The following is a 26,274-nucleotide window of genomic DNA, read 5'->3' on the forward strand; positions in this document are numbered from 1 at the left end:
GACAATAGGTGCAGGAGTAGGCCATTTGGCCCTTTGAGCCAGCACTGTGATCATGGCTGATCATTCACAGTCAGTACCCCATTCCTGCCTTCTCCCTTTATCCCTTGACTCCACTCTCTTTAAGAGCTCTATCTTGAAAGCATCCAGAGAATTGGCCTCCACTGCCTTCTGAGGCAGAGCATTCCACAGATCCACAACTCTTTGGGTGAAAAAGTTTTTCCTTAACTCCATTCTAAATGGCCTACCCCTTATTCTTAAACTGTGGCCTCTGGTTCTGGACTCCCCCAACATCAGGAACATGTTATCCAGCCTCTAGCCTGTCCAATCCCTTAATAATCTTATATGCTTCAATCAGATCCCCTCTCATCCTTCTAAATTCCAGTGTATAAAAGCCCAGTCGTTCCAACCTTTCAACATACGACAGTCCCGCCATTCCGGGAATTAACCTTGTGAACCTATGCTGCACTCCCTCAATAACAAGAATGTCCTTCCTCAAATTTGGAGACCAAAACTGCACACAGTACTCCAGGTGTGGTCTCACCAGGGCCCTGTACAACTGCAGAAGGACCTCTTAGCTCCTATTCTCAACTCCCCTTGTTATGAGTGCCAACATGCCATTAGCTTTCTTAAGTCCTAGTGGAGGATTCCCTAAAAGTTAACTTGCAGGTTGGCAGTAAGGAAGGCAAATGCAATGTGAGCATTCACATTGAGAGGAGTAGAATATAAAAGCATAGATGTAATGCAGAGGCTTTATATCACATTAGGAAGTGTGTATTTGGAGTATTGTGAGCAGCCTTGGGTCTCTTATCAAAGAAAGAACGTGTTGGCATTGGAGTGGGTCTACAGGAGGCTCATGAAAATGATCCTGGGACTGAAAGGGTTAATGCACGAGGAGCATTTGATGGCTACAGGCCTGTACTCACTAGAGTTTAGAAGAATCGGGGGGGGGAATCTTATTGAAACCTATCGAATATTGAAAGGGTTAGGAAAAGTCCAAGTAAATGACTAGATAGAGTAGACATAGAGAGGATGTTTCCAATAACGGGAGAGTCTAGGAAAAGAGGCCACAGATTCAGGATTCAAGGTTGTCCCTTTAGAACACAGATGAAGAGGAATTTCTTTAGCCAAGGATAGTGAATCTGTAGAATTCATTGCCACAGATGTTTGTGGAGGCTAAGTATTTGAGTTTACTTCAAGCAAAGCTTGATATGTACTTGTTTAGTAAGGGCATCACAGGTATGGGGAGAAGCAGGAGACTGGTATTGAGAAAGATAATAATTCAGCTATGATGGATGCAAGATCAGACTCGATGGGCCAAAAGGCCTAATTATGCTCCTATGTCTTATGATGTCAAAGTAAGAGCAAAACCATGAATACAAACTGCTCTAAAATAAAGTGAGCTGCGAATCACATGCAGCAAATTATAAACGGAGCACAATGGGGTTATGTTCGAACGAGTGGAGACCGAGCAAGATACCGACCTCGTTCATAGGAGGGAGAGGCGGGGTTGAGAAGCCGATAAGGCGTGGTCTAGACCCGATATATGTAAATAGGCCTGAGGCAAGAGAAAAATCTGTCACAAGCTGACAAGGCTGAGGGCAGGAAGATGAGTTTTCGGCCGATTGCTTTGCGATGAATGATGTATATTTAGCCGAGACCTCTGTTTTTAACTTAATGGCCAGAGACTTCTTTCCCACACACATAATGTGAGTGGATCCAGCGGGCTGGTTAATAGCTTGATGCGGTGGAGACTTAACTGTTCCACGGTCTGACAAGAAGCGAGCAAAGCGGATTCTGGAAGCTGGTGGGAAAGTCGACGGTCACCCGCGGACCTCGGAGGGCTAATGGCTCGGAGGCTGGGACGGGTAGCTCACCTCGCCCACTTACTCTGCTGCTTGATTCTGGCTTGTTCCACAGATAAAGCGGGCAAAGGTGAGGCGTGTCTCTTACTCTATATGGATGTTGGCAGACAACTGAAGAGCTTGGCTCACACTGCAGGCATGTTTGAGAGAAAGAAGGAAAGTTGTTTTAAATCCGAGTTGGGGAGTAAAACGAAGAGAAAATAATTCAGCTTTCAGTCTTTGCGTCCTTTCCCTCCTTTCGTTCTGTTCTTGGTATTGATTCGGTAATTGAAGTTTTCCTTTGGGAAAAGAGTGCATTGAAACAATTAGTCACAGGGACTGGGAAAATCGAGGGGGAGGGGTCTGACAATTGTACAAACTTATCCTGTGTAGGGAAAAGGGAGACGTACATATTCCACAAATAAAGTTGGGAAGCTGTTGTGTGTTTTTGTGATGGACATTCTATAAGTGTATCTCCTTCTTTGGGTGTGTATGTTTATTAATATGCTATTACGACTTCACGCTGAAGTAGCGGCAGTCTAAAAGAATGTGCAGAATTTAACAATCTGTAAAAATTAAGCCAATCGTTTTAATGAAATATGAATTAGCTTGAACATATAGAATTTTGCTGCAAATGGGGGGAAAACAAATTTAATTTTCTTGGGAGGGCCAAGGGGAAGATGGCTTGCGTTGGGAACTCCTGATTTATTACTGATAATTTGTTTTTCACACGACTTCTACATCACCTTAAGAGAAACACATTTTTTTCAAATACAGTATAGTTTCTTCATACAAATACATATTAGAAATACAATATAATCATAACGCACCACTCCTCATTGACTCATTGACATCAAGCCATTATATGCTTTTACAGACCACTCATATTTCTTAAGTGTTTGAGAGGCTGCTACACCGGACCCAGCGTCGGTGTCCCGTGGGAGCAGGACCTACTGCCCTACTCAGCTGAGAGAGGGGGAGGGGGAGAGAGAGGGAGAGAGAGAGAGAGAGAGAGAGAGAGAGAGAGAGAGAGAGAGAGAGAGAGAGAGAGAGAGAGAGAGAGAGAGAGAGAGAGAGAGAGAGAGAGAGAGACTTTAAACTCCTCACCATGTGGTGAATCAAAATCGGTTTAATATTACCGGCAAATGTTATTAAATTTGTTGCCACAGAGTCTATACTTAGTGCAAAGAGAGGGAAGTTAACACAGAGGTGGTGTTCGTGGGTTCATTGTCAATTCAGAAATCTGATGGCAGAGGGAAAGAAGCTGTACCTGAAACGTTGTGTGAGTGTCTTCAAGCTCCTGTGCCACCTCCTTGATGGTGGCAATGAGAAGAGGACATGGGTGATGGCCTTGAAGATGAATGCCACCTTTTTGAAGCTGCCCTGGATGTTGGGGAGGCTAATGTCCATGATGGAGCTGGGAGAGTTGCCAACTTTCTGCAGCTTTTTCTGCTCCTGTGCAGAGACCCCTCCATTTGAAATGATGATGCAACCAGTTAGAATGCTCTCCACAGCAGACCTGTAGAAATTTGTGAGTGCCTTTGGTGACATACCAGTTCTCCTCAAACTCCGAATGAAATATAGCCATTGTGGTACCTTCTTTGCGATTGCATCAATATGTTGGGCCCAGGATAGATCTTCAGAGATGTTGACAGCAAGGAACTTGAAACTGCTCACCCTTCCCACTTCTGATCCCTTGATAGTGATTGCTGTCCTGTAGTGGTATCATATCAAGTTCCAGTCTATGAATATGGCATGATGTTACACGTCCATGTCAGGAAGGTCTGTGACTTGGAGAGGAACATGTCATTGATTGATAACCCTCGACACTTCTTGATAACTTCATATACTTCACATTTTAGGCTTAGAAATTGTACTTCAAGGAGCCATGATGAGTCGTGGCAGTGTATGCTGGGGCAGGATTGTTTGATGAGGGTGATTATTTCTCCTGGATGGCAATGAGCTTCTAGATTAATTGAGCTTCATCTATCCAATTCAATGAAAAGCATTTGCACCCTTAACTTTTACCTTGAGGTTCTGTGTGGTCAGGATGTGGATCAGTCGATCTTAGGATACCCAGCTCCTCAATGCTTTGTTGTCTTTAGCATTTACACACTAATAATAGGGCTCAATGATAACCTCACGGTGTTGAAAATGAGATACTGGCCTTTCAATATCATGGGGAAATGGGTTCTGGTCAGCGATGATCATTAACTGACTTTTGTGGGAATCGAATGATACCTGCAATTGATCAGCTGAAGTTGGTCTTCAGTTCTGACTAGTTCTTGTCGCATGCATGCATGGTGACATGGCTAAGAGCTGCTGCCTGATAAGTCCCACAACCCAGGTGCACTCCTGACCTGTTTGAGTGTCCCTCATAGAGGTATCAGAAGTGGAGAGAGTGAGCAGTTTCAAGTTCCTGAATATTAAGATCTCTGAGGATCTAACCCAGTCCCAACATATTAATGCAGTTATGAAGAAGGCATGACAGTGGCTATACTTCATTAGGAGTTTGAAGAGATTTAGTATATCAACAAATACACTCAAAATTCTTCGATGTACCATGGACAGCTTTCTGACAGGCTGCATCACTGTCTGGTATCGGTGGGAGGAGCTGCTGCACAGGTCTAAGGAAGCTGAAGAAGGTTGTAAATTTAGTCAGCTCCATCTTGGCACTAGCCTACAAAATACCCAGGACATCTTCAAGGAGTGGTGTCTCAGAAAGGCAGTGTCCATTATTAAGGACCTCAGCACCCAGGGAACACCCTTTTCTCATGGTTACCATCAGGTAGGAGATACAGAAGCCTGAAAGCACACACTCAGCGATTCAGGAACAGTTTTCCCCCGCCATCTGATTCCTAAATGGACGTTGGACCCTTGGACACTATCTCACTTTTTATTAATATATAGTATTTCTGTTTTTTGCTTGATTTTTAATCTATTCAGTATGCACATACTGGAATTGATTTACTTATTATTATTTTTACTTTGTTTTTCTTCTGAATTATCATGTATTGCATTGAACTGCTGCTGCTAAGTTAACAAGTTTCACATCACATGCCGGTGATAATAAACCTGATTCTGATTACCCTTGTGCATTTTCCCTGGGTGTCAGTTGGTGGGTTAGGTGGCCATCATAAGCTCTACTTACTCTATAGGTGAAAGTGAGGTCTTGCTACTTGTTGGTCAGATCTAGTGATGATGCTTTCTGCCAGATGTTTAGCACTTTTTGCTTAGGGAACAAATACATAGAATCCATAGTGTCCCTGTCTCAGGTGTCTGCAGAATAGTCCTCTGTAACCAGAACCTGATGAGCTTGTGGTTAAAGGCGTTTACCTTGAAGAATTCTTCCGCGAGGCCACACACATGCTCTGAGAGCATATCACACCCAAAGACCAAGTTCTTACCAGCTATTGACAGAGAATGACAGAAAACAGCATTTTGACAGATTCATTTTTTTGTTCACCTTCCCAGTCTGCTCCAGCTAATTCTAGTTACACACCAGATCCCAAGCAACTTCAGGTAGTCAGACCTGATGGCGAAGGTTAATTAGATCAGTCAGACCAGTTACCAAAGAACATTGTCTCGATCTTACTGTGGTTGACCCTGGCCCTTGATGCCAACTCTAACTTGTCAATGATGCTGATCAAACTGTGGACTGACCATGGATTTGAGCTGAAGACAGTAACATTATACATGCATAATTTGTACTTCTGTGGCTATACTGCTGAGCAAAGTCACCTCTCTTTTATGTTTGATGAATCTGGCAAAGGAATCAATGCAATCCAGAAACAAGGCGGGAGAGGGAACAATTCATTCCAGTCATGATGGGGAAGTTGTCTGTTTCACATCCATTAATTTGGACTTCATTACAGATAAGTGTAGAGCAATTGGATTCAATTTCTAAAACCCTCTCCAAAACCCATTTTGGAAGCCACATCAATCCTGTATGTTCTGCTGAAGGATTCCTGCTGGTCCAAGCTGACCAAGCAAGGATCCACCTCTCTGTCCTGCACGTAGACAATGGTACCCCTGAGTAGCACAGGGTTGTCAGAGATTTTCCTCCCTGCTAGAGCATAGCTTTGGTTTGTATGGAGCACTGCTCCTGGAGTGGACTAACCTGGTTGAGGATGGCCCTGGATAGCATTTTACAGTTCATATTCAACAGAATCAGAATTAGATTTAATGTCACTGACATATGTTGTGAAATCTGTTGTTTAGAAACAACATGACATCAAATAGACTGGTGCTACTGAGTCCAGAGTAGGGAGGTCATACAGTTTAACGTAAGGAGGGAGGGCTTCAGATGTTTGGATCATTGGGCTCTCTTCCAGGGAGGGCCTGTACAGAAGGGATTGTTTGCACCTGAACTAGAGGAGGAGAGGAGTAGTATCCTAGCGGGAATGTTTGCTAGTGCTGCATTGGGGAAGGGGGGGGGGGTTTAAATTAGAGGTGAAAAGGGATGGGAACTAGAGTCCAAAACAGATAACGGAGTTGTATGGGTTGGAAGGAGCTATTGCTCAGAATCAAAAGAAGCTACAGAAAGTTATAAAATCAGTCATCTCATCTTGGGTACTAGCCTTTGTAGTATCCAAGACACCTTCAAGGAGTGGTGCCTCAGAAAGGCAGTGTTTATTATTAAGGGCCTCCATCACTCAGCACCTGCTCTCTTCTCGGTGCCACCATCAGGAAGGAAGTACAGGAGCCTGAAGGCACACACTTCACTAACTCAGCAACAGCTTCTTCCCCTCTGCCGTCCCATTCCTAAATGGACATTGAACCTATGAACACAACCTCACTTTTATTATTTCTGTTTTTGCACTTTCATTTAACTATTTAATAAACATATGCTTACTGTAATTGATTTACTTATTTTCTATATTATGTATTTCATTGTACTGCTGCCGCTAAGTTAACAAATTTCACAACTTATGCCTGTGACTCTGATGCTGAGAAAGCCTACACTCAGGGTCAGGAATCGAAAGGCTGAGCATGGTGGGATGATGCTATCAGCTGTATATATTTCAATGCAAGGGGTGTTTTAGGAAAGATTGGATGAGCTTAGGGCATGGATCAGCATGAGGAATTAGACATTGTAGACATTAGTGAGACTTGGTTGCTGTAGAGGCAGGACTGGCAGCTCAATATTCCAGGGTTCTGTTCTTTTAGACATGATAGAATGGGGGGATTAAAAGGTGGCATTCCTAACCAGGGAAAATGTCACAGCAGTACTCAGTCAAGGCAGACTGGAGAGCTTGTCTAGTGAGGGTCTATGGGTAGAAATGAAGAATAAGAAAGGTATACATGAGTCTATGAATGAGGAAGTCTTGCCACAGAGTCAATAGATGTGGGAAAATGCAGTAGCAAGGTCATGGACCATATATAGATCACAGAGTAGGTGGGGTTTGTTGTTTTGATGCAAATTGGGGTGGATAAATCCACAGGGAATAACAAAGTATTCCCTTGGACTTTGTGGGAGGCTAGTGCAGAAACTGGAGAAATTTAAATCTCTAGCAGAGAGATTTAAAACATCCTTAGCCACGGGCAAGGTGTTAGAGGCTGGCTTTAGGGAGGATATCTAATGTTGTTCCATTGTTTAAGAAAGGCTCTAAAAATAAGACAAGATATTATAGGCTGGTGGGGAAAGTTATTGGAAAGTGTTCTAAGGAGCTGGATGTAAGTAGTTGGTTAGACATGGACTGATTAGGGATAGTCAACATGGCTTTGTGGATGCTAAGCTGAATCTAACCGATCTTTTAGTTTTTAGAGGAAGTTACCAGGAAAGTGGATGAAAGCAAAGCACTGGATGTTATCTACATGGATTTTGACAAAATCCTGCATGGGATGTTGGTTAAGAAGTTTCAGTTGCTTGGCATTCAAGTTGGGTACATGGATGGGAAGGTATGGAGGTTAAAGATCTGGGTGCAGATCGATGGGATTAGGCAGATTATGGTTTCAGCACAGACTGGATGGGTTGAGTGGTCTATTTCTGTACAACAGTATTCTAAGACTCTATGACTATAAATTATAATAAGAAATACATAGGTAGTGCAGAAAACAACAGCAAAAGTAATGAGGTAATGTTCATGGACTCTACAGCAATCTGATGGCAGAGGGGAGAAAGCTATTCCTAAAACATGAGTGCCTTCAGACTCTTGTACCGTCTCTCTGATGGTGGGGAAGCTAGTGCCCATGGTGGAGCTGACTGAGTTTGCAACCTGCTGCTTTTCCGATTATGTGCAGTGGCCCCTATGGAGCAGATGTTGAAACAACCAGAGAGAATCTGTAGAAATCTGATAGTCTTTGGTGACATGCCAATTCTCCTCAAACTCCTAATGAAATAAAACCACTGATGTGCCTTCTTCATACTGTAATTGCATCAATATGTTGGGTCCAGGATAGATCTTCAGAGATATTGACACACAGGAGCACGAAACTGCTCAATCTTTCCATTGCTGATCCCTCAATGATGTGTGTTCCCTTGATTTTCCCTTCCCATAGTCCACAATCAATTTCTTGGTCTTACTGACATTAGGAGCAAGGTTGTCATTGTGACACCACTCAACCAGCTGATCTAACTCACTCATGTATGCCTCCTCATCACCATCTGAAATTCTGCCAACAACAGTGGTGTCATTGACAAATTTACGGATACTGTTTAAGCTGTACCTAGCCAGGCAGTCACAGGTATAGAGACAGTAGGGCAGCAGGCGAGACACAGATCATTGAAGTGCGCTGGTGTTGATTGCCAATGAAAAGGAGATGTTGTGTCTGAGCTTCACTGCCCGTGGTCTCCGGTGAGGAAGTCGAAGATCCAATTGCAGAGGGAGGTACAGAGGCCATGATTAAAGCTTGTTGATTAGCACTGAGGAGATGCTGAGCTGTGATGACTAAATAGCGGTCTAACCAGGGTATTGCTCTTGTCCAGTTGTTCAAAAGCTAAGTGGAGAGCCAGTGAAATTGCATCCACCATTGACTCATTGTGGCAATAGGAAAATTGCAAGGGGTCCATCTCTTTGCTTAGGCAGGAGTTAGCAGTGAAATGGGTTTCCACTTCCTTCCTGGTCCCCCCTTTTGCTTATTGATGAGGCTAATGTTGCCTTTTCTCACAGAGTCTGACATGCACAGTGTTGTACACTTCCAGCAGGTCAGGGTCTGTCCATTCCAGTGGAGCTGAGTGCAGGCCTGTACTCTCCATAGGGTAATGCACCACAACGTGCGTTTGCCTTGCTAGCTGGTACTCTGCAACTGCCCCGTTTTCCGCACCCTAGTCCCCAGGCCTGTGAATGTTGCCACACCGCTTGTTCTGTTTACAAGGAGCTTGGTGAGCATAGTGTATGAAATCTGCAATGGCAGATCATTCTCCCCCTCCCCCTACACCCCAAAAAAAAAATCTTGAACAGCAGCTTGCATGTGGTAATGTATTCAAGCAATTGCCTAAATGGAACTTATTGAAGATTTAATGGACACATTCATAAATCTTCCTGCCCAGAGTCTACAATGACTGTTGTATGTACAAGTCAGATGAGTAATAATATACAGTTTTAACAACAAGGAAATGCATCCGCACTGTTCTTTTTGCTTGTATTTCTGTTCTTTTAAGAGCTATTTTAAACCTGTGCTATTTTCTTTTGCTGGGATGAGCAGCTTCCACAGGTAGAACCAAGTGGTCCTATTTTTACATTCATTAACATAGAAACTAACCCTGCTGTCCAGAAAATAGAAGCTTATTTTATCCTACCCCTTCCCCCAACACTTAAATCAGAGTTGGTGTGTAATAGCTGCTGAGGTTACTTGCTGAAGTGTTCAATTGAGTCTGCAGAAGGAGCAAAAATAATGACTGAAACAAGAGCTTATACCTACCAGCTAAGATGAAAAAGATTGGGTTCTTTACAAATGACGGATATGTTTGAGGTTTCACCATAATGAAAATATGAATATGATGTGCTCCGACAAATTAGACTGAGAAATTGAGGAGAATTTTTTTTTTACACAAACAATGGAAAGGTGGAACATGGTAATTCAAAGACTTGATGTGAATTTCATGGATGAATTTAAAAGAAAGCAAGATAAACATGTGAAGAAGGAAGATATGGAAGTTTCTGCAGCAGTGATCTGGAAGGGAAAAGGAAGAGGCTCAAGTGCATCTCACAATCTAACTCGTAGTGACTGCACCTTGTTGTCTAACTCATAGTGACTGCACCTTGTTGTCTAACTCGTAGTGACTGCACCTTGTTGTCTAACTCGTAGTGGCTGCACCTTGTTGTCTAACTCGTAGTGACTGCACCTTGTTGTCTAACTCGTAGTGACTGCACCTTGTTGTCTAACTCGTAGTGACTGCACCTTGTTGTCTAACTCGTAGTGACTGCACCTTGTTGTCTAACTCGTAGTGACTGCACCTTGTTGTCTAACTCGTAGTGACTGCACCTTGTTGTCTAGTTCATAGTGACTGCACCTTGTTGTCTAGTTCATAGTGGCTGCACCTTGTCTAACTCGTAGTGGCTGCACCTTGTTGTCTAGTTCATAGTGGCTGCACCTTGTTGTCTAGTTCATAGTGGCTGCACCTTGTTGTCTAGTTCATAGTGACTGCACCTTGTTGTCTAACTCGTAGTGACTGCACCTTGTTGTCTAGTTCATAGTGACTGCACCTTGTTGTCTAGTTCATAGTGGCTGCACCTTGTCTAACTCGTAGTGGCTGCACCTTGTTGTCTAGTTCATAGTGACTGCACCTTGTTGTCTAGTTCATAGTGGCTGCACCTTGTCTAACTCGTAGTGACTGCACCTTGTTGTCTAACTCGTAGTGACTGCACCTTGTTGTCTAACTCGTAGTGACTGCACCTTGTTGTCTAGTTCATAGTGGCTGCACCTTGTCTAACTCGTAGTGACTGCACCTTGTTGTCTAACTCATAGTGACTGCACCTTGTTGTCTAACTCGTAGTGACTGCACCTTGTTGTCTAGTTCATAGTGACTGCACCTTGTTGTCTAGTTCATAGTGGCTGCACCTTGTCTAACTCGTAGTGGCTGCACCTTGTTGTCTAACTCATAGTGGCTGCACCTTGTCTAACTCGTAGTGACTGCACCTTGTTGTCTAGTTCATAGTGGCTGCACCTTGTCTAACTCGTAGTGGCTGCACCTTGTCTAACTCGTAGTGACTGCACCTTGTTGTCTAACTCATAGTGACTGCACCTTGTCTAACTCGTAGTGACTGCACCTTGTTGTCTAACTCATAGTGACTGCACCTTGTCTAACTCGTAGTGACTGCACCTTGTTGTCTAGTTCATAGTGGCTGCACCTTGTCTAACTCGTAGTGGCTGCACCTTGTCTAACTCGTAGTGACTGCACCTTGTTGTCTAACTCATAGTGACTGCACCTTGTCTAACTCGTAGTGACTGCACCTTGTTGTCTAGTTCATAGTGGCTGCACCTTGTCTAACTCGTAGTGGCTGCACCTTGTCTAACTCGTAGTGGCTGCACCTTGTCTAACTCATAGTGACTGCACCTTGTTGTCTAACTCGTAGTGGCTGCACCTTGTTGTCTAGTTCATAGTGGCTGCACCTTGTTGTCTAACTCATAGTGGCTGCACCTTGTTGTCTAACTCGTAGTGACTGCACCTTGTTGTCTAACTCATAGTGACTGCACCTTGTTGTCTAACTCATAGTGACTGCACCTTGTTGTCTAGTTCATAGTGACTGCACCTTGTTGTCTAGTTCATAGTGACTGCACCTTGTCTAACTCGTAGTGACTGCACCTTGTTGTCTAGTTCATAGTGGCTGCACCTTGTTGTCTAACTCATAGTGACTGCACCTTGTTGTCTAGTTCATAGTGGCTGCACCTTGTTGTCTAGTTCATAGTGACTGCACCTTGTTGTCTAACTCGTAGTGACTGCACCTTGTTGTCTAACTCGTAGTGACTGCACCTTGTTGTCTAACTCATAGTGACTGCACCTTGTTGTCTAACTCATAGTGACTGCACCTTGTTGTCTAACTCGTAGTGACTGCACCTTGTTGTCTAACTCGTAGTGACTGCACCTTGTTGTCTAACTCATAGTGACTGCACCTTGTTGTCTAACTCGTAGTGGCTGCACCTTGTTGTCTAGTTCATAGTGACTGCACCTTGTTGTCTAACTCATAGTGGCTGCACCTTGTTGTCTAACTCATAGTGACTGCACCTTGTTGTCTAACTCATAGTGGCTGCACCTTGTTGTCTAACTCATAGTGACTGCACCTTGTTGTCTAACTCATAGTGACTGCACCTTGTTGTCTAACTCATAGTGACTGCACCTTGTTGTCTAACTCATAGTGGCTGCACCTTGTTGTCTAACTCATAGTGGCTGCACCTTGTTGTCTAACTCATAGTGGCTGCACCTTGTTGTCTAGTTCATAGTGGCTGCACCTTGTTGTCTAACTCGTAGTGACTGCACCTTGTCTAACTCGTAGTGGCTGCACCTTGTTGTCTAACTCGTAGTGACTGCACCTTGTTGTCTAACTCGTAGTGACTGCACCTTGTTGTCTAACTCGTAGTGGCTGCACCTTGTTGTCTAACTCGTAGTGACTGCACCTTGTTGTCTAACTCATAGTGACTGCACCTTGTCTAACTCGTAGTGACTGCACCTTGTCTAACTCGTAGTGACTGCACCTTGTTGTCTAACTCGTAGTGACTGCACCTTGTCTAACTCGTAGTGACTGCACCTTGTCTAACTCGTAGTGACTGCACTTTGTTGTCTAGTTCATAGTGACTGCACCTTGTTGTCTAGTTCATAGTGGCTGCACCTTGTTGTCTAGTTCATAGTGGCTGCACCTTGTTGTCTAGTTCATAGTGGCTGCACCTTGTTGTCTAGTTCATAGTGGCTGCACCTTGTTGTCTAACTCATAGTGACTGCACCTTGTTGTCTAACTCATAGTGACTGCACCTTGTTGTCTAGTTCATAGTGGCTGCACCTTGTCTAACTCGTAGTGGCTGCACCTTGTCTAACTCGTAGTGGCTGCACCTTGTTGTCTAGTTCATAGTGACTGCACCTTGTTGTCTAGTTCATAGTGACTGCACCTTGTTGTCTAGTTCATAGTGGCTGCACCTTGTCTAACTCGTAGTGGCTGCACCTTGTTGTCTAACTCGTAGTGACTGCACCTTGTTGTCTAACTCATAGTGACTGCACCTTGTTGTCTAACTCATAGTGGCTGCACCTTGTTGTCTAGTTCATAGTGGCTGCACCTTGTCTAACTCGTAGTGGCTGCACCTTGTCTAACTCGTAGTGACTGCACTTTGTTGTCTAGTTCATAGTGGCTGCACCTTGTCTAACTCATAGTGACTGCACCTTGTTGTCTAACTCGTAGTGACTGCACTTTGTTGTCTAACTCATAGTGACTGCACCTTGTTGTCTAGTTCATAGTGACTGCACCTTGTTGTCTAACTCGTAGTGACTGCACCTTGTTGTCTAGTTCATAGTGGCTGCACCTTGTTGTCTAGTTCATAGTGACTGCACCTTGTTGTCTAGTTCATAGTGACTGCACCTTGTTGTCTAACTCGTAGTGACTGCACCTTGTTGTCTAACTCGTAGTGACTGCACCTTGTTGTCTAACTCATAGTGACTGCACCTTGTTGTCTAGTTCATAGTGACTGCACCTTGTTGTCTAACTCGTAGTGACTGCACCTTGTTGTCTAGTTCATAGTGGCTGCACCTTGTTGTCTAGTTCATAGTGACTGCACCTTGTTGTCTAGTTCATAGTGACTGCACCTTGTTGTCTAACTCGTAGTGACTGCACCTTGTTGTCTAACTCGTAGTGACTGCACCTTGTTGTCTAACTCATAGTGACTGCACCTTGTTGTCTAACTCGTAGTGGCTGCACCTTGTTGTCTAGTTCATAGTGACTGCACCTTGTTGTCTAACTCATAGTGGCTGCACCTTGTTGTCTAACTCATAGTGACTGCACCTTGTTGTCTAACTCATAGTGGCTGCACCTTGTTGTCTAACTCATAGTGACTGCACCTTGTTGTCTAACTCATAGTGACTGCACCTTGTTGTCTAACTCATAGTGACTGCACCTTGTTGTCTAACTCATAGTGGCTGCACCTTGTTGTCTAACTCATAGTGGCTGCACCTTGTTGTCTAACTCATAGTGGCTGCACCTTGTTGTCTAGTTCATAGTGGCTGCACCTTGTTGTCTAACTCGTAGTGACTGCACCTTGTCTAACTCGTAGTGGCTGCACCTTGTTGTCTAACTCGTAGTGACTGCACCTTGTTGTCTAACTCGTAGTGACTGCACCTTGTTGTCTAACTCGTAGTGGCTGCACCTTGTTGTCTAACTCGTAGTGACTGCACCTTGTTGTCTAACTCATAGTGACTGCACCTTGTCTAACTCGTAGTGACTGCACCTTGTCTAACTCGTAGTGACTGCACCTTGTTGTCTAACTCGTAGTGACTGCACCTTGTCTAACTCGTAGTGACTGCACCTTGTCTAACTCGTAGTGACTGCACTTTGTTGTCTAGTTCATAGTGACTGCACCTTGTTGTCTAGTTCATAGTGGCTGCACCTTGTTGTCTAGTTCATAGTGGCTGCACCTTGTTGTCTAGTTCATAGTGGCTGCACCTTGTTGTCTAGTTCATAGTGGCTGCACCTTGTTGTCTAACTCATAGTGACTGCACCTTGTTGTCTAACTCATAGTGACTGCACCTTGTTGTCTAGTTCATAGTGGCTGCACCTTGTCTAACTCGTAGTGGCTGCACCTTGTCTAACTCGTAGTGGCTGCACCTTGTTGTCTAGTTCATAGTGACTGCACCTTGTTGTCTAGTTCATAGTGACTGCACCTTGTTGTCTAGTTCATAGTGGCTGCACCTTGTCTAACTCGTAGTGGCTGCACCTTGTTGTCTAACTCGTAGTGACTGCACCTTGTTGTCTAACTCATAGTGACTGCACCTTGTTGTCTAACTCATAGTGGCTGCACCTTGTTGTCTAGTTCATAGTGGCTGCACCTTGTCTAACTCGTAGTGGCTGCACCTTGTCTAACTCGTAGTGACTGCACTTTGTTGTCTAGTTCATAGTGGCTGCACCTTGTCTAACTCATAGTGACTGCACCTTGTTGTCTAACTCGTAGTGACTGCACTTTGTTGTCTAGTTCATAGTGACTGCACCTTGTTGTCTAGTTCATAGTGGCTGCACCTTGTCTAACTCGTAGTGACTGCACCTTGTTGTCTAACTCGTAGTGACTGCACCTTGTTGTCTAACTCATAGTGACTGCACCTTGTCTAACTCGTAGTGACTGCACTTTGTTGTCTAGTTCATAGTGACTGCACCTTGTTGTCTAGTTCATAGTGGCTGCACCTTGTTGTCTAGTTCATAGTGGCTGCACCTTGTTGTCTAGTTCATAGTGGCTGCACCTTGTTGTCTAACTCATAGTGACTGCACCTTGTTGTCTAACTCATAGTGACTGCACCTTGTTGTCTAGTTCATAGTGGCTGCACCTTGTCTAACTCGTAGTGGCTGCACCTTGTCTAACTCGTAGTGGCTGCACCTTGTTGTCTAGTTCATAGTGACTGCACCTTGTTGTCTAGTTCATAGTGACTGCACCTTGTTGTCTAGTTCATAGTGGCTGCACCTTGTCTAACTCGTAGTGGCTGCACCTTGTTGTCTAACTCGTAGTGACTGCACCTTGTTGTCTAACTCATAGTGACTGCACCTTGTTGTCTAACTCATAGTGGCTGCACCTTGTTGTCTAGTTCATAGTGGCTGCACCTTGTCTAACTCGTAGTGGCTGCACCTTGTCTAACTCGTAGTGACTGCACTTTGTTGTCTAGTTCATAGTGGCTGCACCTTGTCTAACTCATAGTGACTGCACCTTGTTGTCTAACTCGTAGTGACTGCACTTTGTTGTCTAGTTCATAGTGACTGCACCTTGTTGTCTAGTTCATAGTGGCTGCACCTTGTCTAACTCGTAGTGACTGCACCTTGTTGTCTAACTCGTAGTGACTGCACCTTGTTGTCTAACTCATAGTGACTGCACCTTGTTGTCTAACTCATAGTGGCTGCACCTTGTTGTCTAGTTCATAGTGGCTGCACCTTGTCTAACTCGTAGTGGCTGCACCTTGTCTAACTCGTAGTGACTGCACTTTGTTGTCTAGTTCATAGTGGCTGCACCTTGTCTAACTCATAGTGACTGCACCTTGTTGTCTAACTCGTAGTGACTGCACTTTGTTGTCTAGTTCATAGTGGCTGCACCTTGTTGTCGAGTTCATAGTGACTGCACCTTGTTGTCTAACTCATAGTGACTGCACCTTGTTGTCTAACTCATAGTGACTGCACCTTGTTGTCTAGTTCATAGTGGCTGCACCTTGTTGTCGAGTTCATAGTGACTGCACCTTGTTGTCTAACTCATAGTGACTGCACCTTGTTGTCTAACTCATAGTGACTGCACCTTGTCTAACTCGTAGTGGCTGCACCTTGTCTAACTCGTAGTGACTGCACCTTGTTGTCTAGTTCATAGTGGCTGCACCTTGTTGTCGAGTTCATAGTGACTGCACCTTGTTGTCTAACTCATAGTGACTGCACCTTGTTGTCTAACTCATAGTGACTGCACCTTGTTGTCTAACTCGTAGTGACTGCACCTTGTTGTCTAACTCATAGTGACTGCACCTTGTTGTCTAACTCATAGTGACTGCACCTTGTTGTCTAACTCATAGTGACTGCACCTTGTTGTCTAGTTCATAGTGGCTGCACCTTGTTGTCTAGTTCATAGTGGCTGCACCTTGTTGTCTAACTCGTAGTGACTGCACCTTGTTGTCTAGTTCATAGTGGCTGCACCTTGTTGTCTAGTTCATAGTGGCTGCACCTTGTTGTCTAGTTCATAGTGGCTGCACCTTGTTGTCTAACTCGTAGTGACTGCACCTTGTTGTCTAACTCATAGTGACTGCACCTTGTTGTCTAGTTCATAGTGGCTGCACCTTGTTGTCTAACTCGTAGTGACTGCACCTTGTTGTCTAACTCATAGTGACTGCACCTTGTTGTCTAGTTCATAGTGGCTGCACCTTGTTGTCTAACTCGTAGTGACTGCACCTTGTTGTCTAACTCATAGTGACTGCACCTTGTTGTCTAGTTCATAGTGGCTGCACCTTGTTGTCTAGTTCATAGTGGCTGCACCTTGTCTAACTCGTAGTGGCTGCACCTTGTCTAACTCGTAGTGACTGCACCTTGTTGTCTAACTCATAGTGGCTGCACCTTGTTGTCTACCTGCACTGCACTTTCTCTGTGACTGTAACACTGCATTCTGTTTCAGTTTTCCTTGTGCTAGACTTGTGTATGACATGATCTGTCTGGATGACATGCAAGTAAAAGCTTTTCACTGTATCTTGGGGCATGTGACAAGAACATACCAACAACAGCAGACTGGAACAGAGAGACCCAGCCTGATTACTGGTAGTTCCTGCAATTTTGTTGCAAAGGTTAATAAATATACTCCAATTTGTAGTTATTATAAGGCACTTCATTCCTCCTCAGGTGGGATAAAAAGCAAGATTCCTTCTCCAGCATTGCCAATGGGAGGTTTGTAGGAGCAGGTTAAGAAGTTTTCAAGTTTCCTCTGGACACCACACGTCTCTGATCGCGAACTCTCTACAGGGGCACAGTTGAGAGCCTCCTGACTGGCTGCATCACTGCCTGGTATGGGAACTGTACTTCCCTCAATCGCAGGACTCTGCAGAGAGTGGTGAACTTCCCACTATTCAGGACATTTACAGAGACAGGTGTGTAAAAAGAGCCCAAAGGATCATTGGGACCCGAGTCACCCCAACCAGAAACTGTTCCAGCTGCTAATATCCTGGAAATCGTACTGCAGCATAAAAGCCAGAACCAACTGACCATCAGACTGATTAATTCACATTGACAGAATTGTATTTCTATGTTATATTGACTGTCCTGTTGCACACGCTATTTACTACGAATTACTATACATTGCACATTTAGACAGAGATGTAATGTATAGATTTTTACTCCTTGTGTATATGAAGGATGTAAGTAATAAAGTCAATTCATTTCAACAGGTGTTCCTGGGGGCAGTGATTCCCTCTGTTGTGCAGGTTATTTTCATTTCGTCACATCCTGTTTGTTGTTTGAGGAGAGATTAAGCAGATTGTGCTTGTGAATTAAAAAAAAATCGGAGAGGTGAACTTATTAACCATATAACAATTACAGCATGGAAACAGGCCGTCACGGCCCTTCTAGTCTGTGCTGAATGCTTACTCTTACCGACCTGCACTCAGCCCAGAAGCCTCCATTCCTTTCCTGTCCATATACCTATCCAATTTTTTTTAAACAACAATATCGAAACTGCCTCTACCACTTCTACTGGAAGCTCGTTCCACACAGCTACCATTCTCTGAGTAAACAAGTTCCCCCCTGTGTTACCCCTAAACTTTTGCCCCTTAACTCTCAACTCATGTCCTCTTGTTTGAATCTCCCTTACTCTCAATGAAAAAAGCCTATTCACGTCAACTCTATCTATCCCCCTCATAATTTTAAATACCTCTATCAAGTCCCGCCTCAACCTCTATGCTCCAAAGAATAAAGATAACTTGTTCAAACTTTCCCTGTAACTTAGGTACTGAAACCCAGGTAACATTCTAGGAAATCTCCTCTGTACTCTCTCTATTTTGTTGACATCTTTCCTATAATTCGGTGACCAGAACTGTACATAGTACTCCAAATTTGGCCTTACCAATGCCTTGTACAATGTTAACATTACATCCCAACTCCTATACTCAATGCTGTGATTTATAAAGGCCAACATATCAAAAGCTTTCTTCACCACCCCATCCACATGAGATCCAAACTTCAGGGAACTATGCACCATTATTTCTAGATAACTCTGTTCTACTGCATTCCTCAATGCCCTACCATTTACCATGTATGTCCTATTTTGATTATTCCTACCAAAATGTAGCACCTCACACTTATCAGCATTAAACTCCATCTGCCATCTTTCAGCCCACTCTTCTAACTGGCCTAATTCTCTCTGCAAGCTTTGAAAACCTACTTCATTATCCACAACGCCACCTATTTTAGTATCATCTGCATACTTACTAATCCAATTTACCACCCCATCATCCAGATCATTAATGTGTATGACAAACAACATTGGACCCAGTACAGATCCCTGAGGCACACCACTAGTCACTGGCCTCCAACTTGACAAACAGTTATCCACCACTATTCTCTGGCATCTCCCATCCAGCCACTGTTGAATCCATTTTACTACTTCAATATTAATACCTAACAATTGAACCTTCCTAACTAACCTTCCATGTGGAACCTTGTCAAAGGCCTTACTGAAGTCCATATAGACAACATCCACTGCTTTACCCTTGTCAACTTCCTAGTAACCTCTTCAAAACATTCAATAAGATTCGTCAGACATGACCTTCCATGTACAAATCCATGTTGACTGTTCCTAATCAGACACTGTCTATCCAGATAATTATATATACCATCTCTAAGAATACTTTCCATTAATTTACCCACCACTGACGTCAAACTGACAGGCTATAATTGCTAGGTTTACTCTTAGAACCCTTTTTAAATAATGGAACCACATAAGCAATACACCAATCCTCTGGCACCATCCCCGTTTCTAATGACATTTGAAATATTTCTGTCAGAGCCCATGCTATTTCTACACTAACTTCCCTTAAGGTCCTAGGGAACATCCTGTCAGGAACTGGAGACTTACCCACTTTTATATTCTTTAAAAGTGCCAGTACTTCCTCTTCTTTAATCATCATAGTTTTCATAACTTCCCTGCTTGTTTTCCTTACCTTACACAATTCAATATCCTTCTCCTTAGTGAATACAGAAGAAAAGAAATTGTTCAAAATCTTCCCAATCTCTCTTGGCTCCACACATAGCTGTCCACTCTGATTCTCTAAGGGACCAATTATTGAAACATACAATGTTCTTACAGGACTTGACAGAGTAGATGCTTTCCCTGACTAATGTATCTTGAACTGGGGCTACAATTGCAGAATAAAGGCTCAACCATTCAAGACAGTTGTTGGGGTGGGAGGAGTTGTTCTCCAACAGGGTCTTTGGAACCATTTACTCAAGGGAGCTGTGGTTTGGCTGCTGAACCTGCCCAAGAAAGGGCAGTAAATAAGCCTAAAGTGTGAAGTGAAACCAGTACCAATTTACAGCTTCATGTATTGTAAGTCTAATGACAGAAATCTGGGCTAAAATGATTAGGAATACTACCTCCTCCTAAAAATAGACATTTGTGGGAAAAAAAATAGAAAATTTTAATTGTTTTACACTTAGAGTTGCTACAATTGGGAATGGAATCTTTATTTGGAGTGCTAAAGGCTTCAATAGATTTAAAAGTTAATAAGGATGCTTTCAATATATATGTGGGATGATCAGGGGCAGTTTATGCTTAATTGTAAAGGAATACATTACACTGTCAAGTGGTAGACGTTGCTCAGTCCTTAGTAGATTGAACTTATTAGAAATGAATGGAACTCATCGTGGTAAGTCATATAATGCAGAACCAGGCTTCTCACTCTAACTTGACTGTGCTGAGAAGATGTCCAGCAAACCAGCTTCATTTCCTGCATTTGGCCCATATCCCCCGAAATCTCTTCTATCCATGTACTTGTCCAAAAGTCCTTTGAATGTTGTTACTGTACTACTTTCACTGGGAGCTCACTCCATATACGTACCGTTCTCCATGTGAAGTTTGGATGTATGTTTTGTATCAGGGGTCTATTATTACTATTCCATAAAAATATTTTTAAATTCTGTAGGATATTGTTCACTGAACATCATCCCTAAAAGCAAAAACCAACAAGAAATTCTTGCATTTATGTCATGCCTTCATGACGGTAAATATCCTAAGATGCTTTATAACCAAAGTTAAAATGGAGCAACCATGGCAAACTCCCACAAGCATAATGCCAAGACCCTAGACGTTAATTTGGATTAATAAACTCTTCTCGGGCTTCCAGCTGGGTACAGGTATTGATTTTAACTGACATTTCGATGACAAAATCTGCTGTCTTTGTCAGGGATGGTGCCTGAACATATGTAGTCCAGTGTTATTTATACATTTGTTGTTTGTTAATTCTGATTGGTTAGTCCTCATCCAATCAGGTTTCCAATACCATAAGAGAACATTGTATTTGCAATAATCATAGGAATGACTTCTGCACAAAACTATTGTGTCAGTCCAGTGGTCTTTTGGGACTGCCTGGTGAAGGAACCTATTGAAGTAAAACTAGAGGAAAAGAATTTTAACGAAGACTAAGGTCTCACTCCAAGTAAGAACTGAAATTCCATTGTAAATAAGATGGGACACTGGAAACCTGATATGGATGAGGACTAAACAATCAGGAAGCAACGGACTATGGGGGTATAAATACCAGTGGACTAGACATGCCCAGGCATTATCCCTGATGACGATGGCAGAGTTTGTCATCAAAATGTCAGTTAAAATCAGTATCTGTACCCAGCTGGAAACCTGAGAAGAGTTTGTTCATCATATATGCTGGGAAAGCACTAGATCCTTTTTCATTAATTTGGATTCTCCCAAAAAACAGGCATGTGGATTACAGCATGTTTTTAATCCATACCTATGTGTTCCAATGCAAACAGTTCACTGACTGTAGGCTGTTTAGTAATGCGTTGATTTGTGCAGCCATTGTGAAGTGCATTGGTTAGTGGTTAATATCTCAATTGGGTGGCCAATATTATAATGAACTACAAAATGTAAATCTGGATTGTAATATCTAGAAACAAAGCGTTAGAAAAGCTCAGAAGGTCAGACAGTACTTATGACAATAAACTCAAGACTTGTCAAGAAAGGCTGAATTTTAAACACAATAGATTCTGCAAAAGCTGGAGATCTTGAGCAATACATACCATCTATGCTGGTGGAACTCAGCAAGTCAGGCAGCATCTATGGAGGTGGATAAATAGATGACATTTTGAACTGAGACCTTTCATCAGGACTGGAAAGGAAAGGGGCAGAAGCTAGACTAAGAAGTTGGAGGAAGGAGAAGGAGTACTTTCTTTTGATGGTACAGCAAGGAGTTGGAAAGTTTGGTATCATGACAGCAATCTTTCCTAGAATGCCAGCAGAACAAGAGAACTGGTCATTGACTTCAGGAAGGAAGGCAGTGTACATATTCCTCTTTACATCAACAGTGTTGAGGTTGGGAAAGTTCCTAGCAGTGAGTCTCATCAGTAGCTTGCTCTGGTCAACCATTTAGATGCTATGGCCAAGAAAGCCCACCTATGCCTCTATTTCCTCAAGAGGCTAATGCATGTCTCCCATGACCCTCACCAAGTTTTAATGTTGCACCACAGGAGGCATTTTATCTGGATGCATAATGACCTGGTAAGGCAACCGCTCTGTGCATGACTACAAGAAACTGCAGGGAGTTGTGAACATGGCTGTGCACATTATCTGTGGAATTCTCTGCCCAATGAAGCAGTGGAACCTACCTCAGTAAATATATTTAAGACAAGGTTGGATAGATTTGTGCATTGTAAGGGAATTAAGAATTTATGGGGGAAAAGGCAGGTAGGTGGTCAGATCAGCCTTGACCATATTGAATGGCAGAGCAGGCAGGCTCGACGGGCCAGAAGGCCTACTCCTGCTCCTACTTACGTTCTTTTGCAACCAGCCTCCTCGCCATGGACTCTGTCGATACTTCTTGCTGTATCATTAAAGCAGTCAACATAGTCAAAAACCCACCTACCACGGGCACTCTCTCTTCCTTTCTCCCATCAGCGTGGTGGTACAAAAGCCTGAAAGCCTATACCACCAGGCTCGAGGGTAGTTTCCACCCCGTGGTTATAAGACTATTGAATGGTTCCCTACTGCGATAGATGGGCCCTCATTATTATCTTACACCTCATTGTTTATGTCTGCAGCACCTTGTCTGTAGCTGTGACTTCATTCTGCATTCTGTTATTGTTTCACCTTGTTTTACCTCAGTATGCTGAGTAACGATTTGATCTGTATGAATAGTATGCTAGATTGTATCTCGGTACATGTGACAATAATAAAGCAGTTTTGGTTCTATTCCAGTTCTAATTCCATTTGCAGTATGTTGCTTAACTTGCTCTATGATTAGAGTTGTGGCTGTTACAGTTGAGAGATTTCACTGAGAATGCTCTTACAGAAACGATTTCTTGCACATAGCCCCTCAAAGAGGTTCGTGTAGGTTAACTGCAGACTGAACAGTCTGAGTCCATTGGCTTCCTCCTCAAGAGTCTTTCCCCTCCCCGTTCTTTTATCCTGGCCCACACGCTCTCTATTCATTCTCCCTGTCATGTCTCAATGGGAAATGCCCACAAATGCATCAGTCTATGGGAGCAAATGGGTTGTGCAGAAGCCTTGAGGTCAGGATAGTGTTCATCAATATTTGGAACATTAAGCCATGTTTATAGAAGTGTAGAAAGCATCAAACGCTTGTTTGATTGTGGCCACAGCTGGAGGAAATCCATCAGCCACTAACCTGCAGATTGCTTATGATCCCTTTGAAGCCGTATGAGCTTCTCCCTTCTGAATGCACGCTCAGCTGTGTGGGAGCATTGGCAAGAGCTTCGAACTCCAGTACAGCAAATGACCTCTTATACAGTCAATGTGAGCTAATGGAACATGCTCAACACACCTGCAGACACTGGCTATCTGTGCGTCCATGCAACAAGCATTACATGGGATCCAATGTTTCAGGCCAGCTTTATCAGTGATATTGTTTGATGGTTGAAGTCAGACAAGTCACCAGGAAAACCACCTCAGATAAACATCAAATAACTCCTCGTATCCATCTGTGCACTAATCCTGCACTATTATACTATTGCGTCAGTGAAATGGGATGTGAACACGTGTTGTTCTGATGGGGCAAAATTGCTAGGCAGTGTAGGCCACCTAACTAATTCAACACCTGTACACTTACTCCTGCTTTTATCACCATTCAGTTCAGTCTGCTTTATAGCCTTACATTCACTTCTGCAAATGAACACAATGAGCATAGAGACTGTAAATTCTGTAGTGGTTTGTGTTGGCTTTAATGAACTTCTATGGCTATGCGGTGGAGAGTATATTGACTGGCTGCATGTGGCCTGGTATGGAAACGCCAGTACCTCTGAATGGAAAATAAACTACAAAAGATAATGGATTCAACCCAATACATCATGGGCAAAGTCCTCACAACTGTCGAGCACACGTACATGAAATGCTGTCATAGGAGAACAACAGCTGTCATCAGAGATCTCCACCACCCAAGCTATGCTCTTTTCTCATTGCTGCCATCAGGTAGAAGAGACAAAAGCCTTGGGACTCACACCACCAGGCTCAAAAACAGTAGCTACCCCCAACCATCAGGCTCTCGAACAAAAGTGGATAACTGCACTCAACTTCACTTGCCCCATCATTGAAACGTTTCTACAACCAATGATCTCAATTTCAATGACTCTTTATCTCATTATCTCATGTTCTCATTATTTATTGCTATTCATTTATATTTGCATTGCACAGTTTGTTGTCTTTTGCATATAGTTGATCTTTCATTGATCCTGTTATAGTTACTATTCTATAGATTTGCTGAGAATGCCCACAAGAAAATGAAGCTTGGGGTTGTATATGGTGAGATATATGTACCTTGATAATAACATTTATTTTGAACTTCCTAATTCCTACATTTGTTCAGGGAATGCCATACTTTTATTAGTTAACACTGCTTGAAGGTATGGTTGAGAGAACAAACCTCTCATGAGAAAACACGTGTAGATGATACCTACGGGATGTCTCGGGCAGTGTTCTCTGTCCTTCACAGGTAGGCACTGAAAGGAAAACCTCGAACTAGATATTATGAAGGAACAATTATCCTTCAGTCAGTCCTCAGCCGACTGTGTCATCAGTTGCCAGTAAAGCAAACCAAGTGAAATTCATTTCTGAGTTACCAGAATTGTCCTTTATGGCTTTTGAGGACAAAATCTCTTGGTAATGGGAAAAAATTGTTAGAGAACTTAGTTTCAATTGCATGGATGCATATGTACACACAACACACGTTCAACTGGATGGCAACTCTCCCTCTTGTGCGCACACACACATATATGCACATACGTGCACTTCTCCTTTTCCACATGCACTGAGACCAAAGCCCACTTCACACACTCACACTTCTGGGGTCTCATTTTGAATGGTTTGGTCATCCAAGTACCAATTAAGACCATAAATTTGTACTGTACCTCAAGTGGAAAGTAACTCCATTTTGAGCTTTCTGTAGAGACTAAGCCATTTAGTGTATTTAAGCACCAAAATTTAAAGGGATTAAGGGTTACAAGGTGAAGGTGGAAGAATAAGGATGAGAAAAAAAACCCACCATGATTTGATAGCAGAGCAGAATCTGTTATGGTTTGTAACTGAAGGAACTTATCACGGAGAGTATCATACACAGAGTAGAGAGAGTATCATACACGGAGTAGGGAGAGTATCATACATGGACTGTAGGAGGAAAGAAATGTGGAAAGGCTCCAGTCTCCAAACCGCTGCCCAAGTGATCTTGCACTTGGGAAGATCCCATTTCGTCCAGACATCCTGTGATCCCAATTTCACTGCCTTCAATACCTGCCTTTCATCCTCGCAGTTCCATATCTCTGCCTGGACCATGTCACACCTATCACTTGGACTTGCACTCCCCCCCAACATTGGAAGCTAAGTCCTCGCTGTCCCAGATATGGATTTCCAATGATGTCTCTCAATTGCAGAGAGTTCATTACCTGGTCTATGATCAAATTGGGGGGCCCATTTTTATCCTAATATCTTTTGTGACTCCTGTTTGGTTTATTAGCTTATCATCAGGGCCCCTCAGTGTTAGCACAACTCTAGACTTTGCCACCTTGAACTCTTCCACTACTGATGACAATGGGGGCTGTAGTCAGTTGTCTGATTCCCCTCGATCTCATGTGGAGCCCAACTGAAGAAAAACTTTTTTTTGGGGGGGAGGAATCCCCAGCTCCCTCCGTATGTTGTTGTTGACTTTCCTTACAATGTCGTCTACAGTGCTCATGTGGAACTTGTACACCGTGAAAATCCAGAGCTGCCTTTGTCGAAGACCATGGTGGTGCAACTGTGCCTTAAATTTACCAGGCAGTCTGGTTTTGTTGATCGTCTCCAGCCACTCTTCAGTCTGCTTTACAGAGTCGGTGATGCTGGCACTGTCCATCATTGCTGCATTAAACCACTTTCCAAGGCACTTTACAGCTTGTCCTCTATGGATGGGATGACTTCTCCCTGTACTTGAAGATGGAGCTTGCTGGTAACCTTGCCCTTTTATTGTATTTTGAACAAGAGCTCACAAACTGTAGGATGACACAATCTCATCCTATGTTTGCTGAGCTTCCTGAGGGCCATCGGTGTCACACAGCCTTTCTTTCTGGATTGTTCCTTT

At 43.3% G+C, this 26,274-nt stretch overlaps 1 protein-coding gene across 1 annotated transcript in view; it reads left to right on the forward strand.

The window, feature by feature from the left end:
- Positions 1 to 1,568: 1,568 nt before the first annotated feature.
- adam19b (ADAM metallopeptidase domain 19b) overlaps positions 1,569 to 26,274 on the forward strand; it is a 186,658-nt gene continuing 161,952 nt past the window's right edge. The window contains exon 1 of the mRNA XM_059989994.1: positions 1,569 to 1,932. Coding sequence (XP_059845977.1) covers positions 1,845 to 1,932 — 88 coding nt within the window. The 5' untranslated portion in view covers positions 1,569 to 1,844. The remainder of the gene's footprint in view (positions 1,933 to 26,274) is intronic.

Source organism: Hypanus sabinus, chromosome 15 (assembly GCF_030144855.1).
Source record: "Hypanus sabinus isolate sHypSab1 chromosome 15, sHypSab1.hap1, whole genome shotgun sequence".
In the NCBI taxonomy this organism is placed as follows: domain Eukaryota; kingdom Metazoa; phylum Chordata; class Chondrichthyes; order Myliobatiformes; family Dasyatidae; genus Hypanus; species Hypanus sabinus.